The 14,105-nt window shown below is 44.4% G+C and overlaps 1 protein-coding gene across 9 annotated transcripts in view; it reads left to right on the top strand.

The window, feature by feature from the left end:
- MTSS1 (MTSS I-BAR domain containing 1) overlaps positions 1-14,105 on the top strand; it is a 128,077-nt gene that overhangs the window by 61,936 nt on the left and 52,036 nt on the right. For 4 of the 9 annotated variants that reach the window (XM_075495243.1, XM_075495242.1, XM_075495249.1 and 1 more), the window contains one exon: positions 1,127-1,156. The exons of the other annotated variants lie outside the window; for them this stretch is intronic. In XM_075495243.1, coding sequence (XP_075351358.1) covers positions 1,127-1,156 — 30 coding nt within the window. The remainder of the gene's footprint in view (positions 1-1,126; positions 1,157-14,105) is intronic. 9 annotated transcript variants of the gene reach the window in all.

The following is a 14,105-nucleotide window of genomic DNA, read 5'->3' as shown; positions in this document are numbered from 1 at the left end:
CCCTGAAAGGCAGTTTTCACAGCCTGGAGGTCCCAGTATCAAACATGGTGGGAAGCACATCACAGGTCATCTTCCAGTTAGATGTTTAAGCAAGAGGCCACATTTTGAGAACAGCGTGCAGAGCGAGCTGCCTGAGCTGGTGAGGGAGAGCTTCAGTGGAACCTGAGCTACTCAGGAAACTCGGTCTCAGGACTTCTGGAACCACTTTAACCAATTGCTGGGCAATTTGCTTGGGGAAAAAAAAAAAGTAGGCATGTCGAGCATTACACAGTCCAAACTGCTTAAGAGATTGCTAGTGGCTGAGTCTCCTCACAGCCATATCGTTAATATTGGTATTACAGTAAAGTGATGAAGAGTAAATTTTGATTAGAGAAGAAATTGTGAAGAGTAACTTTTGGCATAAGTTGTGTTTGTACTAATGTAATTTAAATTCTACCAATAGAAGCAATAAAAATGGCCACTATTACCCCAGCAGGGATAACGTGAGGTCTGGACTTGAGATGCTGGACCAGTGATCTCCAGCCTTTGCCGATCTCCATCATCGGCAAGGATTATCCATCGCTATTTGCTCTGCTTTAGCTCTAACTTCCACCACACGCGAGCAGTTTAGGAGAGTTTGGTGGTTTGTGAACTACCATGTTACACCATTAAAAAAAGATACAAATTTTTATACATGTCTCTATAATCAAAGCATAAGTGTCTATTTTTGCTTCCCTTTGCAGGTAAGGGAGTTTAGATTAAACCAAATAACGTACTGTAGGTTCCACTTGCATACAGTTGTGTGCCTCATTCTCCACTGTGATTAGAGAATTTAAACAAAAAGAAAAAAGGAAAAAACTTCTCACTGTAATAAACAGACATGCAAAATTGGTACAGGAGACGCATCAAAGTGCTCACGTGCCAAGTCCCACAAAAGACAGTTGCCTGCGGGGTAAGAGCACGGTCACGGATGGGCAGAGTAAACACTTTGTTCTGGTTTTCGCTCAGCTTTCGCCTGCTCATCTCTTGTGCAAAAAAAATCCCGTGCAGCAACATGAACTTTGTGACGTTTGATATGTAGAGCAGACAGCTGCAGGCTCAATTAATTCCCCTCTCTGATTTTTTTTTCATGGTATTTTTTTTCCAGAAGGCTGTAGTGACTTCCAAACCCTTACGGGTGAGTGGCATTTATGGCTTGTTGACTTTGATTGAAATGAAGCGCAGAGTCCCGCTCACGAAGAGAGAGGGTTTGCATGTGGAAGTCTTCACTGGGTGTTTTTTCGGGTGGGTGGACAGAGCTGCTGGGTAATCTCTGGGGGTGCTTCCCCATAGCTTCACTGGCATTCATCTAACCCAAAGCAAATGAAATTTTGGGTGCTGGATGCAGGAGGCTGAGCCTGTCTGGAGTAAAAGCAAGCCCTGGGAGGTGAGAACAAGCAGCGGGCTATAGAAGTGGAGGGGAAAGCAAAGCATGGCAGCCTGACGTGCAGGTGCTCATGCACCCTCTTTGGAGCCTTGTGTACTGTAAACGCACCCGAGGAAAAGTTGTCCACCGCCTCTCTTCCCTTCCACCCACACATGCAGTCTCCCTGTGTCTTCTCTTCGGTAAGCAGGAGGAGAAGCTCATTAGTGCTCTCTGCCAGCGCACACACCTGTAATTTAAACACGTTCATCTACGACAGCCCGACGTGCCTGGTGGTGTCTGACACCTGGATGGCAATACCTGGGCGTGGGAGGGAGGTGCGGATGAGGAGTGGAGCCAAGCACAGAGCTGGGTGGGGGGCTTGCTGCGGAGCCCTTACCAGCTGGCTAATAAACGTGGGGAAGGGGGCAAAGCCTGGGACAGCGTGTGGGCATCTCAGCTGGGAGAAAGAGTGGGAACCCACCAGTTTCTGTCTGGCTGTCTGCTTTAGAAACTGCCCTTGAACATGCTTCGTTCACGCCTGTGGATCTGTATGTTGTTTTTGTAGTCAAGAGGCTTGTGTTGGCTTTTTTTCCTTAATAATAAAAAGTGATTAAAGAACAGGCTGTGCTAGGCCAATTGACTAATCGCTTCATTTTTTTTTAGCTAATAGATTAGATTTTGTCAAAAGCACTGTCTCCCCTTCCCCAGTAGTAAAGCAGCATGATGCCCGATACATGCCTGCTTTATGGTACCCTTTTTTTAAGCTTCTGGCATCTGTGGGATATTCTGTGGATATTTAAGCTCTGGCATCTGTGGGATATTCTGGCATCTGTGGGATGTGACTGTGGGATATTCTAATGAAGCTGGAGTTATTAAAAAAAAAATCTATTACATTTCAGGGATGTTTGGGCTTCATGCTTCAATAGTGCTAATTAGATATGTGACCCATTTTCATTCTGCTTTAGCTCCTGGGGATGGTGGAGCCTCATTATAAATACAAGGATAGAGAATGCCCATGTTCCTTACTCTAAATAGCTTCTTCATAAAATGCCCAAAGGGCTTTAGCGTGTTTTTTATGTGGACACTGATTATGTTTTCTTTTTCTTTAAGTTGGGAAGTGGGTCGGGGGGAGATTTCTCTCCCCAGAAGTAAATAATTGAACATTTTTTCTTTAATTTGGAAAACCTAGTGGCAAATCAAGGTCCTCTTGAATTTTGAGTTTGCCTTGTTTTTATTGACAGGAGAATAAACCTGAATGCTTCTTAAGCATAAAAATACTTTTAATATTACAGTAGCTTCCCATTAACTGATATTTTTAGCCAATAGCGTCTGCACAGCCCATCTCTTCATGAAATGTGCTGAGTGTCTGGCTGGATGCTGACAAAAGGTAGCAGCCGTGAGAGGTACTTGTTGAGAAAGAGCCTGCCAAAATGCACTTTGCGATGCAAAACTGAGGCTGGAAGGAGCAGACAGCCTGTTCCAAAAACTGCTCTCAGAAAGCTCTTGAGTTTTGTGCTTTTTTCGGCAAAACTCGGTTATTTCCAGAAGACTTGTAGAAAGCCAACCGACGACAGAAAGTGCCGAACTGACTTTAGGGAGAACCCTGGGTGAGACCTGGGGATAAGTGTAAGTGTATTAAAAATGATATAAATATAAATGAATATAAGATAACAGAGTGTTGCCAGGCAGCTGTCAAAGGAGCTCTGGCTCCCACATCTCTGGGCTTTGCTGAAATGACTTCTTACATTTCGAGCATCTTGCCTGCCCGTGTATGAAATGGTTGTTCTGAACTTTGCTGATACACCTCGTAGGCGGCAATTTAGCTTGTGAGCGCTGCTGTATTTGGTGTTACAGTACTGATGTTCCTGTGGGCATCCAGTGCTATCTTAAAAAAAAAAAAAAAAAAAAAAAAAAATTCAAGGAATAAGGGTAAAGACTAGCTGGAGTCAGCTCTCAGCAGTGCAGTGGTCACTTATGACTAAGTAAATTTTTGTGATTTAGCTGTGTCAGTGGGGTTAATCTGAAAGCGGGCAGGGGGAGGAACTCTCCTGTCACTTTGCTTTTAATGACTACACTAAATGAAAAGGTAAGCTGGGTTTTACCTCTGAATTTACTGATCTGAGGACTTGTTCATAAACCCACGCCTCAGAGGCTTGCTTTAAAATTAAGTCTACTAAACAAGCAGGCTGTGGCAGAGGAGTTTGAGGCAGGTTAGTATAACTTTAGGATGGATTTTTGGGCATTTTGCTGGGGTGCTCTGACAGGTCCTTTGGCGCAGAGGAATGCAGGATTGTGCTCTTTGCAGCTCCTTCCTTTGCATGATAGTTTGACGTGTGCGCAGCAGATGATGAAGTTAACCTTTTCTGTTTGCAGAGGGGGAGGGAAATAACCTTTTCAAAAGCTGTGTTTATCAGTATAAACATAACTTTTTACATTGTAAACATGGGCAACATGACTAGATTTTGGGTGGCTGCTTTATTGCTTGTATCACGTTCCCATTTGGAGTATGTTAGGTGCTGTCATCAGTCTCCACCATGAGAAAGCTGCTGTCTAAAAATGCCCTGTGTACAACAAAATGAGAAGGACTTCATGTAGGAATGATTTAAGCTGGAATCCTACAGTTATTTAAGCCCCTGTTTAGCTTAATTCACTGTAAATATGCAGGGCTACACAGAGCAAGTAAAGGTTAACACATTTATAAGCCTTTGAAGTTCAGAAACAAACTTGATTTCATTTTGAAATTTGCGTTCAGTTGTGTGATGCCTTGCTGCGAAGTATTCCTCAGAAGACGTTGGTGGCGTGTCGCATGGCTGTTTGCTTTGGTCATGGGTTATTTTGCAGTTTTTTATCAAAAATCCATTTCCATGTTTTTCCTTGTCTTCACCACTTGTTTTTCTTAATCCCGCTGTTTTCATTTTTTTTTTCCCTGCATATCTTATTCTCAGAAATTTGAGCTATTTTGGCTCACTGCAGAGTTTGAAAAGAAAAAAAAAAATTATTGAAAATAACTTTTGAAGATTTTCTCTGCATAGAATCATTGAATAGAAGTTAGCTACTGCCGGAGCAGAGTCTTCAGCCTCAGCTGATGGTGTCCTGAGAGTTAGGTAATGTTGCACTGCACAAATGTACTGTGTTCTGCAGCTGTTGATAAACTAGCTTTGCCTTGCAAAAAAAAAAAAAAAAAAGTGGGGAAAACTGCCTTTCAAGTGATGATTTGGCTGAATTTTTTTGAATGCATATACCCAAACGCAGCTTATCCTCGGGAAAGCATCTGAGTTAGCGAGGCTGTGGTGGAGGGCGTCTTGCCCGCTTGCTCGGAGAGGAATGCAGCTCCGTGTCGGGCCCTACGTGCCGCACTGTTTTTTTGCATTCCACTGGAGATAGTGCCTGGGACTTTCTCTTGAGAAGAAAACCAGAAAACACCTGTTACTGCTGGCAGCTGGTGCCTCAACAGCAAATGGACAGACAGACGGATGGATAAGGGCTCCTGCATTCCTGCCTACAGAACACATAGGCTTGTAAAGTCCTGCTCGGGAATAAATAAAGTTTGTCTTCAAGAAAAATGAGTGATGTTCTGTGGCGTGACTAAATGGATTAGACATGCTATGGATGTGTTATCTAGGAATTTTTAAGGAAGCTGATGGCCACATCCCGGAGGTTTTTTTTTTCCTTTAAATTAGCTCACCAACTAAATATGTTGAAATGGTGCATGTGTAATTGAATGAGGCTTTCTTCTTTGGTGGGGCTGAAGTATAAGGGGATAAGGAAAGGGTTCTAATGAAATTGTAGGTACTTGTGCGGGATTCTGCTCTAAATAAGATCACAAAGTCCAGATATGTTCTCAGGCATAAAGACAAATACAAAAAAGTTAATTTATATGTTTAGTCTTTCAAAATAATATTTTAGGCTGGATGAAACAAGCTATTTTCAAATCTCCTGGATTAGACCAGACAGAGTAAACATCTCTAAATAGCACCTTCTACTGTGAGCACTGCATTTGACAGCCAGGCATGCAGGCAACGGGTGCAGAGTTTAAAGCATCTTAACCAGATTTTGTTGTTCCACTGATTGAAAAGGAGCCACATAAACACCTGAAGAAGCTGTTGGTGTATATTAACAAATGGTTGTTTTTGAAGGCTTGGTGGTGTTACAGAAGAACCATTTAAACACATTGATCTCTACAAGATGCTTTGTTTCACTGCCTGGCTGGATGGCTGGATACGTTCTGTGGTGTGGGGATCATGACGTGCCAGTAATTGCAGTTAAATGAACATGGCTGGCTCTCAGGCAAATGAAACCTAATTTGTCACAGCTGTCAGAATGATCATGTCATGTTTGTTGCCTTCAGGAGCAGTTTTAGGCTGCAAATCCTGTTAAGGTCCCAGCTTTTTCTTGTTAAATATTGCACAGCATGTTTGCTGACCCTAGTATTTATCTTGGTGGGTTTTTTTTTAAAGGCAAACACACCAATTCTGTCTCTTACATAAGCTGGGGTTGAACTTCTGTGAACCTTAGTCATGTGGGCTAGAGCTTGTTAATTTGGTGGACTTCAAGGACTTGAGCATAGCAGTAATTTGAGGGTTTGCATAGAACAGTAGAAAGATTTGCTCGCAGATTTGTACCATCAGGATTTTGGAAATCATGCTTCAAATTAGCTTTTAAAGAGCAGCCGTCCCAGGCTGGATTGAACACGTAGTTACGCTTTACATCAGCAGCAGCAGACAAAAGCAGCACAACAGCTTTGAATTTTGCGTTTGTGCCAGCGGGAAATACAGTAGAATAAATGCAAGACTCCATTCGTAATGCCTCAAAAAAACACAGTAAGGTGTAGGCCTCTTGAAATCCCCCTTAGTCATAATTTCAGTATTTATTTGCTTTTGTTTGTAGATTAACAGATTGGGTCTAAATGGGATAGAGCAAGTCCTGTTCTGTAAAACAAATGCTAATTTTTGGATGTCAAGCCTGAAGGAGTGGAGAGCTTTCCTGCTCTATTCTTCTTCTAAAAAAGGGAAACGAGGTTTCAAAAAAAGTATTTGGATCCCTGAAATACCTGTAAGGCTGATTTCGCCTCCCTCTGTGCTGGTGGCTGCCGTAGAGCTCCAGAGAAAGAGGTGAAGAGCCTGTGTCCATAGTGTGTTACTGTGCAAGGCTGGAAAATGTCAGCGGTGTTCGTGGAGCTACCTGGACGGGGATGAGCTCTGAGCTTTCAACAGAGCAGTCATGCAAGCACATTGCTCATGGTTCAACACGTGCAGTGGCTGTCCCCTTTCTTGGTAACTGCTGAGTCTTGGGGAAACGCCAATGTGTCTCCTCGGGCTGCAGCTGCCCCTCTCTATGCCACCTGCCCCAGCCTCTCGGGGATGATGTTGGGGACGCAGCTGTGTCCGCCATCAGCTTATCCCTGCAGTGGCTGCCCTGGCGGGATATCTCCAGGGCTGTCCTTTCCTTCCTCCACCCTTGCTCCTGAGGAGCAGCACGCCAGCCCTGGCACTTCCAATCTCCCCAGCAGTTCTGGGGCTTGGGAGGGAGAGCTAGGGCTGGCTGGGGAAGGAGCAGTGCTGCTTGCAAGGCAGGGTGTAGGAAAGCGACTGCTGACCCTGAAACCTCCTTCTGCTCTTGAAATGTGTCTGCCTTCTTCCAGCCTTTCTGCCTGACCTCCCCTCCCCTCCCGCCTCCCCTGGGCAGTAGTGCCATGGCCACACAGGACTTTGCCTTCATTGCCGCGGGGCCTTGAACCAGCTCTGGTGCTGCCTGTGCCTCGTTGTATACATAATACACTTGGAAATGTAGGGATGGGGTGTACTGGAAGAAGAATGAATGAGGGCAGATGGAGCAGAGCTTGTAAAATTGATCCCACAGAGCTGCCTTGTTAATGACGTTTTGGGCACATCTAGCTGTCAGAACATCGGCAGAAGGTGAACAGCCTCTCCTTCAAGGGTTTGTTTCCATATATTTTAGCTCCAGTTCTTCTTGCACGATATGGATTGGCGTGCAAGTATCCCTTCCATGACAAGAAACTGCAATCCTTGATGCTCAGTGCTTTTAAAAAGAAGCTTCAGTCTTTTGTAATGGCTCCATGACAGTTTAATAGTTGATAAAAGAAAAACAAAAAGTTACACATCTGCTTTTGTAGATTGTGGGGACATGACATTGCAGATAAACGTTATGAGCTTTAGCTTAATGATTTATTGAAGCTCATTTCTTCGTTTTATTGTAGTTTTCAGTCTCTTACTATGCAGCTGTCTGGTTTCCCCAGAGAACAGAAGACTAGCTCAGAGAGATAAATCTCTGTTAATGATTTTAAATAGCTATCTGTATATAATATGAAACTTTTTTTTTTTGCCCCAGACACTCAATCATGGGATTAGGAGAGGATAATCAATAATCCTGAATGCACAGCAGAGCGGCTCTCTGTCGTGAGCCCTGGTGCTCTCAGGCCATGCAGGGCTGTTGCAAAGCTGTCTCGCTGCCTTCCAGCCCCTTGCTCTCCGGCCTGTTTCCCTGTTCAGCATCTGGAGGTTTCCAGCTGAAATGGTCCCTCCAAGACCTGCAGCCTGCCCTGCATGCCAGGGGAGATGACTATTTTTCCCTGACCGCTCATGTAAGCTGGTCACCTTATGTCTCTTCTATGTCAAGAGAAATAAAGGCAAAGCTGTGTGGTAGCTGGTTGGGAGCACTGTGGTGTTCTGTTCAGTTTTGTTCGTCTTTGGCAAACGAAAGTTGAATGAGGTTTGTACGAATAGGAGGACCTGTTGTGAAATAAAGAGATACTGTAGGCAAATGTACTAGGGAATGTGCAGTGAATGTGAACAGATCCCTGGGCATTAGACAGGACGTTCCTTACCTCTGAACCAGCCCTGGAGGGACCCTTTTCCTCATGGAAAAAATATGTAGACCTCAGAACTAACATTTCCATCTCCGCCCTCCCCCCACCCCCCAATGATCCCAGATGAGTTCCAACAGTTGGGATGCGGGACCAGGAAATACAAGTTGTATTTGGATGGGAAGCACAATTATGGCTTCACTATCTTTTCTTTTCTTTACACATGTTAGCACCCGGTCTGTTTTAGCCATTGATTTATCAGGAAATTAGTGATTTAGGTGATGAAGTGTGGTTGCAGGGTCCTTAGCTGTACTTCATAGTTTAACTGGGAACACACTGGTAGTGACTGAATATTCCTCCACCTTTGAAGCTCTTCAAATAAATTAAAGCTCTTGTGCAAATAAATTTGATTACCATCCTCTTCCCACCAGAGAGATGCTCCCAGAGAAGCGAGCACCAAAGTTAGCATTTAACGGAAGTGTCTGCTTGTGAACTGAAGGCATGGATATCCCTTTAGATCAAACGATGTGGTGGTGTCACTTCCAACAAGAGCAAGACAGAGGCTTGTGGAGCACAGCAAACAAGCTTGTGCTACTGCCTGTATTTAGTCTTGAAAGCCAGGTTGTACAAAGGACCTGGGGTGGTGGTATGTGACTTCCCAGAAGGTCACTGTCACCGGTACCATTTCTCAGAGGCAGCCTCTGAATATGCCTAGCACCAGAGGGCTCATACGTGCTCTGTGGTGTAAGTTGTGAAAATCTATTGCTAACTCTTCTATAGCCTCAAGAGGAGAGACGGCAAACCTGCCACGCAGAGGAGTCTGGCCGTGATGGCAGATTGTGTAGTCATTTTGTGTGGAAAACAGGAAGAAAAAACAGACCTACCATCAGTGGCTTTGCGCTCTGCAGGCACTCTTCCTTCCCCTCTCCCTTCCTCCTGTTGCTCCTTGTAGTTTCCTTTGGTCATTTACTGCGGGTAGTAACAGTGCTGCCCTTCATGGCATCATCTCTATGGGGTCCTTTGCTGGCCCTTCTGTCATACCTGCAAACAGGACTCACTGGAACAGCCCATCTTCCCCTGCAATGCACCTTGTCCAGCAGCGTTTGCAGGCTGGCTCCAACAGCAACGTCAGCACCAATTCCTGTCGCGCTTGCCTTGATTTTTGAGGGTTCGCACCACAAGTGCCCAATAAAAAGGAGTTGTTGGAGATAACATTGCCTGCTGTTAGCATTCCTGTGATCACTGACTCAGTGGTGTGTCTAATGTGTATCCTGAACTTACTGGACATAGTGGGGTAGTCCCAGCCTGGCGAATTGCTTGTCAACCCCATGTGCTCACCAACTTGGAGACACTGCAGGAGTGCTCCATCTTTTTCCACCAAAGTAGCCAATTTTTGGATTAACACAAGTGAATTGGGAAGGGCTAGAAGTAAAACATTGCAGGTGAAACCCTGCATGGTACATTTCTGTGCCAAGTGAACTTTTATCATTGACTTAAAGGCGCATGTGGATAGCAAATAGGGCATCACTATGATTCACAGTGCTGTTACAGCATGAGACCTAATAAATCTTCTTATATGTGCCTTGTACTTAGTTCACGTACTTATTCTGGCCACTGGGATTTATTCTTAGCCCTGCTTTTTTTCAGAAATTGCTGTGCCTCCCTTAAATGGGAGCGGTAGGCTGACTGTCTCCTGGGTCAGATTTGCAGTAGCTTGTCTGGACCAGGTGCAGATGGGGGTGGGAAATGCCCTGGCAAATGGGAGAGAGGGCAGGGGCAGGTTGGAAGTTGGAAAGGACTGGGTCTGCGCTCCTCCTTTTACTTATGTTATTTATCTTCTTGACCCGCTTTTTACTTCCTGAATTAATGCACATTTGCCATTTTCAGAAAGTCAATCAATACTCACGGCAAGAAGACCTGTCCACCTCTTAGTTGATCTGTCCGTGACTGTATGTAGCTCTTCTGGGGATCTGTATGTGGTGTTCTACGTAGTAGGGTCTAAGGAATATGAATTGTCTATTTACATAAGGTAAATTAATCTTTTTGCTACTTTCTGTGCTCTTGAGTGTTCTATTATTGTGTGTACTCTGGGACTTGCGTTCTTGAATTTAATTCCAGGAGCAGTAGTTTGAGGAGTATGTGTTGGTATCGACACTATTCGTACTGCTTTCTGTCTGTAGCTGGAAGGCAAATAACAGGTTCTTATTGATTTAAAAAAAAAAGAAGATGCTTAGTTCCTGGGGGTGGAGAGAAGCACAAATAAACCAGCCCTACAGACACTGATTTAACAAATTCTCTAGTCTCTTTGCACATGAGAGGGAAGGTACGAGTTTTGGTGCTGTGGCTCTGTTTTGGATCTGGAGAACCCAGAAGGAGCTGCACTGCCTGATGGTTGCTGGCCGTCCTTTGACCTGAGTTTTGTTTTTAAGCAAGTCTGCCTATATCTATATCTCACATGTATATCTTTTTGTCTTTGTCTAATGATTTCTCTATTTTGTTTAAATGCTGATGCAGTCCATCCAAGATGGAAGTGGTGATGCTGAGCTCTGCGCAATGATGGCTGAAGTTAACCCACGCTGGGTTTTTCTGGAAGTGGCTTTAGAGGGTAGCAGGGTTGAATCCAGCTGGTACAAAAGGAGCTCTCCCATCTGCTCTGCAGTGCAATTGCACAGTAACAAGCCTGATCGAGCTGGTGGCCTGTTATTTAAGTTAAGGCACTTGCTGACTCATTAGCAGAAAGGCAGAAAGGGAACTACTCTGCCTGCCAGTAGACCGTGTACTGTTACAGTCACTGTGGCAACACGGCAGTGCTGCCTGTCAGGGGTGCCCACTACCTGCCTTTTTTTAAACACAAAATAAAAAAAGCCCTGAAATGGGAAGGAAGAAGAGTTGCAAAGCTGATTAAGGCTGCTCAAGCTGGTCTGTGGGGAGTAGTTGGGTTTTCGGAGTGCAGATCCCCCTCATTTCATCCTTCCCTGCCTTTCTCCCCATGAGCTGCCCAGAAGTTCAGACAAGCCCCCTGGACCTTGACCTTATGTTGACACAGACTAAATTATTCTTCTCCGTTGCTTCTCCATCGTCTCCTGTGCTAATTACTGCTCTGCAAATCTACCCTCTGGTCTGATTTCTAAATTCATTTCTAAATTCATCCAGGAGGCTGAGCAGCTCTGAGGATCTGCTGTAAACATGACTTATCCGGCAGGCAGTAAAGCTTCTCTCAAGCTCTCTGAGGAGAATTAAGCCTTCGTGAAAGAGACTGTCTGTTGGGCAGCTGGCTTTATCAGTCTGTGTTGCAGATTAAAACATGTTTCGATGTCTCTTCTATCAAATCAGGAAGGGAAAAAAAAAAAATGTTCACGTAACCAGGTCCCCGGCTGCATGTTAATAGAGAACTAATTGACCAAACGTCAGTCACTTGCGCTCCTCGAAGGAAAGGACCATCTCCCATGTGCTGAGCGTACAAGAGCACAACCTATGTCTTTTCTCAGGCTGACAGTGTTTTTTACGTCTTACCCACCAGAGGCAGGAGCTGCTTGAGTTACAGCGTTCGGAGCCCAGACTGCCGTGCCAGGGATGTATCTGCTCCCACGCTCCTGGGACGTGGGTTGTGGTGTGGAGATTGCATTGCTTTTAAAAAGGAAAGGTTTATGGCCTCTCCTAGCCCAGCTGTTAAACATATGCTTTATTCTGTCTTTCCCCCCCTGTAAACCTCCACTTGTGACGCCTGTGGCATACCTTGTTTCGGCAGAAAGCTCCAGAAGTCACCAGTTCAAGTTTTGAAGGCATTAATGCCATCTCAAAATTGGCTGGTGTGCGTTGGGGAGATGAAATCTTTCAGGTAGAAGAGCTTCTCAGCTCTGCACAGGTCACAGGTATTTGGGCATTTCAGTTGCTTGTGCTGACTCACTAGGTTTTTCTGGTAGGAGTGCTGAGAGATTAAAGCATCGAAAGGGATTTTACAAGAGTTGGAAACAGAAGGAGATTGTGGTGCCTACATGCTGTGCCTTTACAGTTATAGTGCGAACCAAAGTGCAAGATTATGATGGCAGATAAGAGTCTCAGTTTAAGGCCCTCTTAGAAAGAAATATGAGATTTTGTACTTAAGTGGAAGCCAAAGAGATTGCATCTTTCTTGCTTTCTAGTCACAAGGTTGATACGTGACTTTACTCTTTACCTGCTTTTATTTTTTGCCAGCTTATCTTCTTGCTGTGTAAGATGAATTTCCTTTGTCTTGATTCACTTTCTATTACGAGGCCACAGATTTAGTTTTTTACCCCTGTAAAACTAAACATCTCCCATTCATATAGGTACAGATGTCTTAGACATAAATCTTCCTGCTGTAACTGGTCCTGGAGCCCTTTCGCAATACAGTGTTGCAAAGCTCTCATTAGAGCTTCCCTGTGTCAGGTGATATTACACTCATTAAGCAGTAACCCTGCTCTAACACTTCCGTGAATAGTAGTGCAATCCCTAATGAAAATGCAGTTTTTACGGGGATGAATGTGTTTATGTTAATGAAGCTATGTGCATACATGCTGGAGCTTACGGTACAAATATTTTCCTTGCAAACCCCTGACTGATGTGTTGATAAGACTCTTGGTGAGTCTAATCCTGGATTAAAAAAACATACCGTAGTAAACATGGCCTTATAAGTACAACCAGGGTAGGTATAGGTATGAGGTAAAAATAACCCTTTCCATAGTGCAGAACACTTGGTTTAAGAAGTGGAAGAATATTTAATAAAAGGTTTTGATCAAACTACCTGCTGTAGAACAAAAATGTTTCATTGCTCTCTGTGAAAGCTTGTCATCTGTTTTTTCTTAATTGTTACGACTATACAACCCTAATGGATGGACCATGGCAGTGGAGTTTGAACCCAGGATGTCTGGATCAAAACCCATGAGCAGATATTGTCTGAGCTAAAGCACTTACCTGTTAGCTTCCAGCCAGTAACAGATTCCTAAGCTTTATGAAATGGTCAGTAAAGGGTGACCAAAGGTAATTTTTAAGCTAAAACTTACAAAAGTAAATTTTTAAACTTAACCTGTGTGCCTCATGGTGCAGGCTTAGAACAGGAGGTACTGGGTGTAGTTGGATTCTCGGTAGGTGTCTTCGGCAATGGGTTGATGGAAAGAACATTTACCCTTCCTGCTAATTTATTTTTGTCTTTTGGTAACCCTCTGGACTGGGAGCAGAAATCAGGGGCTGGTCCTGCGAGCATGAGTGCGACTCGAGTACATCATGCCTGCGCCTGGGGTTGGAGAACTCAAGTGCTGAAGGAAAGTGAAACAGTTTTAGAGGTCCAGAGGTCAGCGGGGTACATGCATGCTCTGGGAGTTTGCTGTTGCCGTTGCTGACTCAGCTATGGGGAGGAGGGAAATAATGTTTTTCCTTTTCAGAATTGTTTATCAAGCTGTTGGGGGAAAAGAAATTGCTCTGGAGGAGGGGGAGGAGCCTTGGCTGTCAAGAACACAGTTCAAGCTTGCAGATACTTTCCTGTATAACTTCTAAAATCAAGGTGTGGTTGAATGATGATGAAGTTGTGTGTTACATAGTACACCGGAAACTTTATTCAGCTGCTCCAGCAATTTCCTGATACCGTAACACCAGCTGAGGAATGGATCAGGCAGAAGGTGAAGGTGGGTAGGTGTTCACACAGCACCACATTGCAGCCATTTCTGGAGACGTGGGACAGCCCCTTAAGAGTATATTCGCAACAGCTACAACAAAAAGTGAGGAATAGTGTGTCCGATTTAGCTGGAGGATAGCCTGAGCAAGTGAAATACATGTATCTTCAGATCAGTGAGTAAGAGAGGTCAAGGTCTCAGTTGTAGCTCACTGAAAGTTTGTAGCTTGTATCCAGACACAAGCTCCAGACCTTCTCCCTGAGCTCTTGTT

Source organism: Mycteria americana, chromosome 2 (assembly GCF_035582795.1).
Source record: "Mycteria americana isolate JAX WOST 10 ecotype Jacksonville Zoo and Gardens chromosome 2, USCA_MyAme_1.0, whole genome shotgun sequence".
NCBI classification, from domain to species: domain Eukaryota; kingdom Metazoa; phylum Chordata; class Aves; order Ciconiiformes; family Ciconiidae; genus Mycteria; species Mycteria americana.
This window is presented reverse-complemented; position numbering and strand designations above follow the sequence as displayed.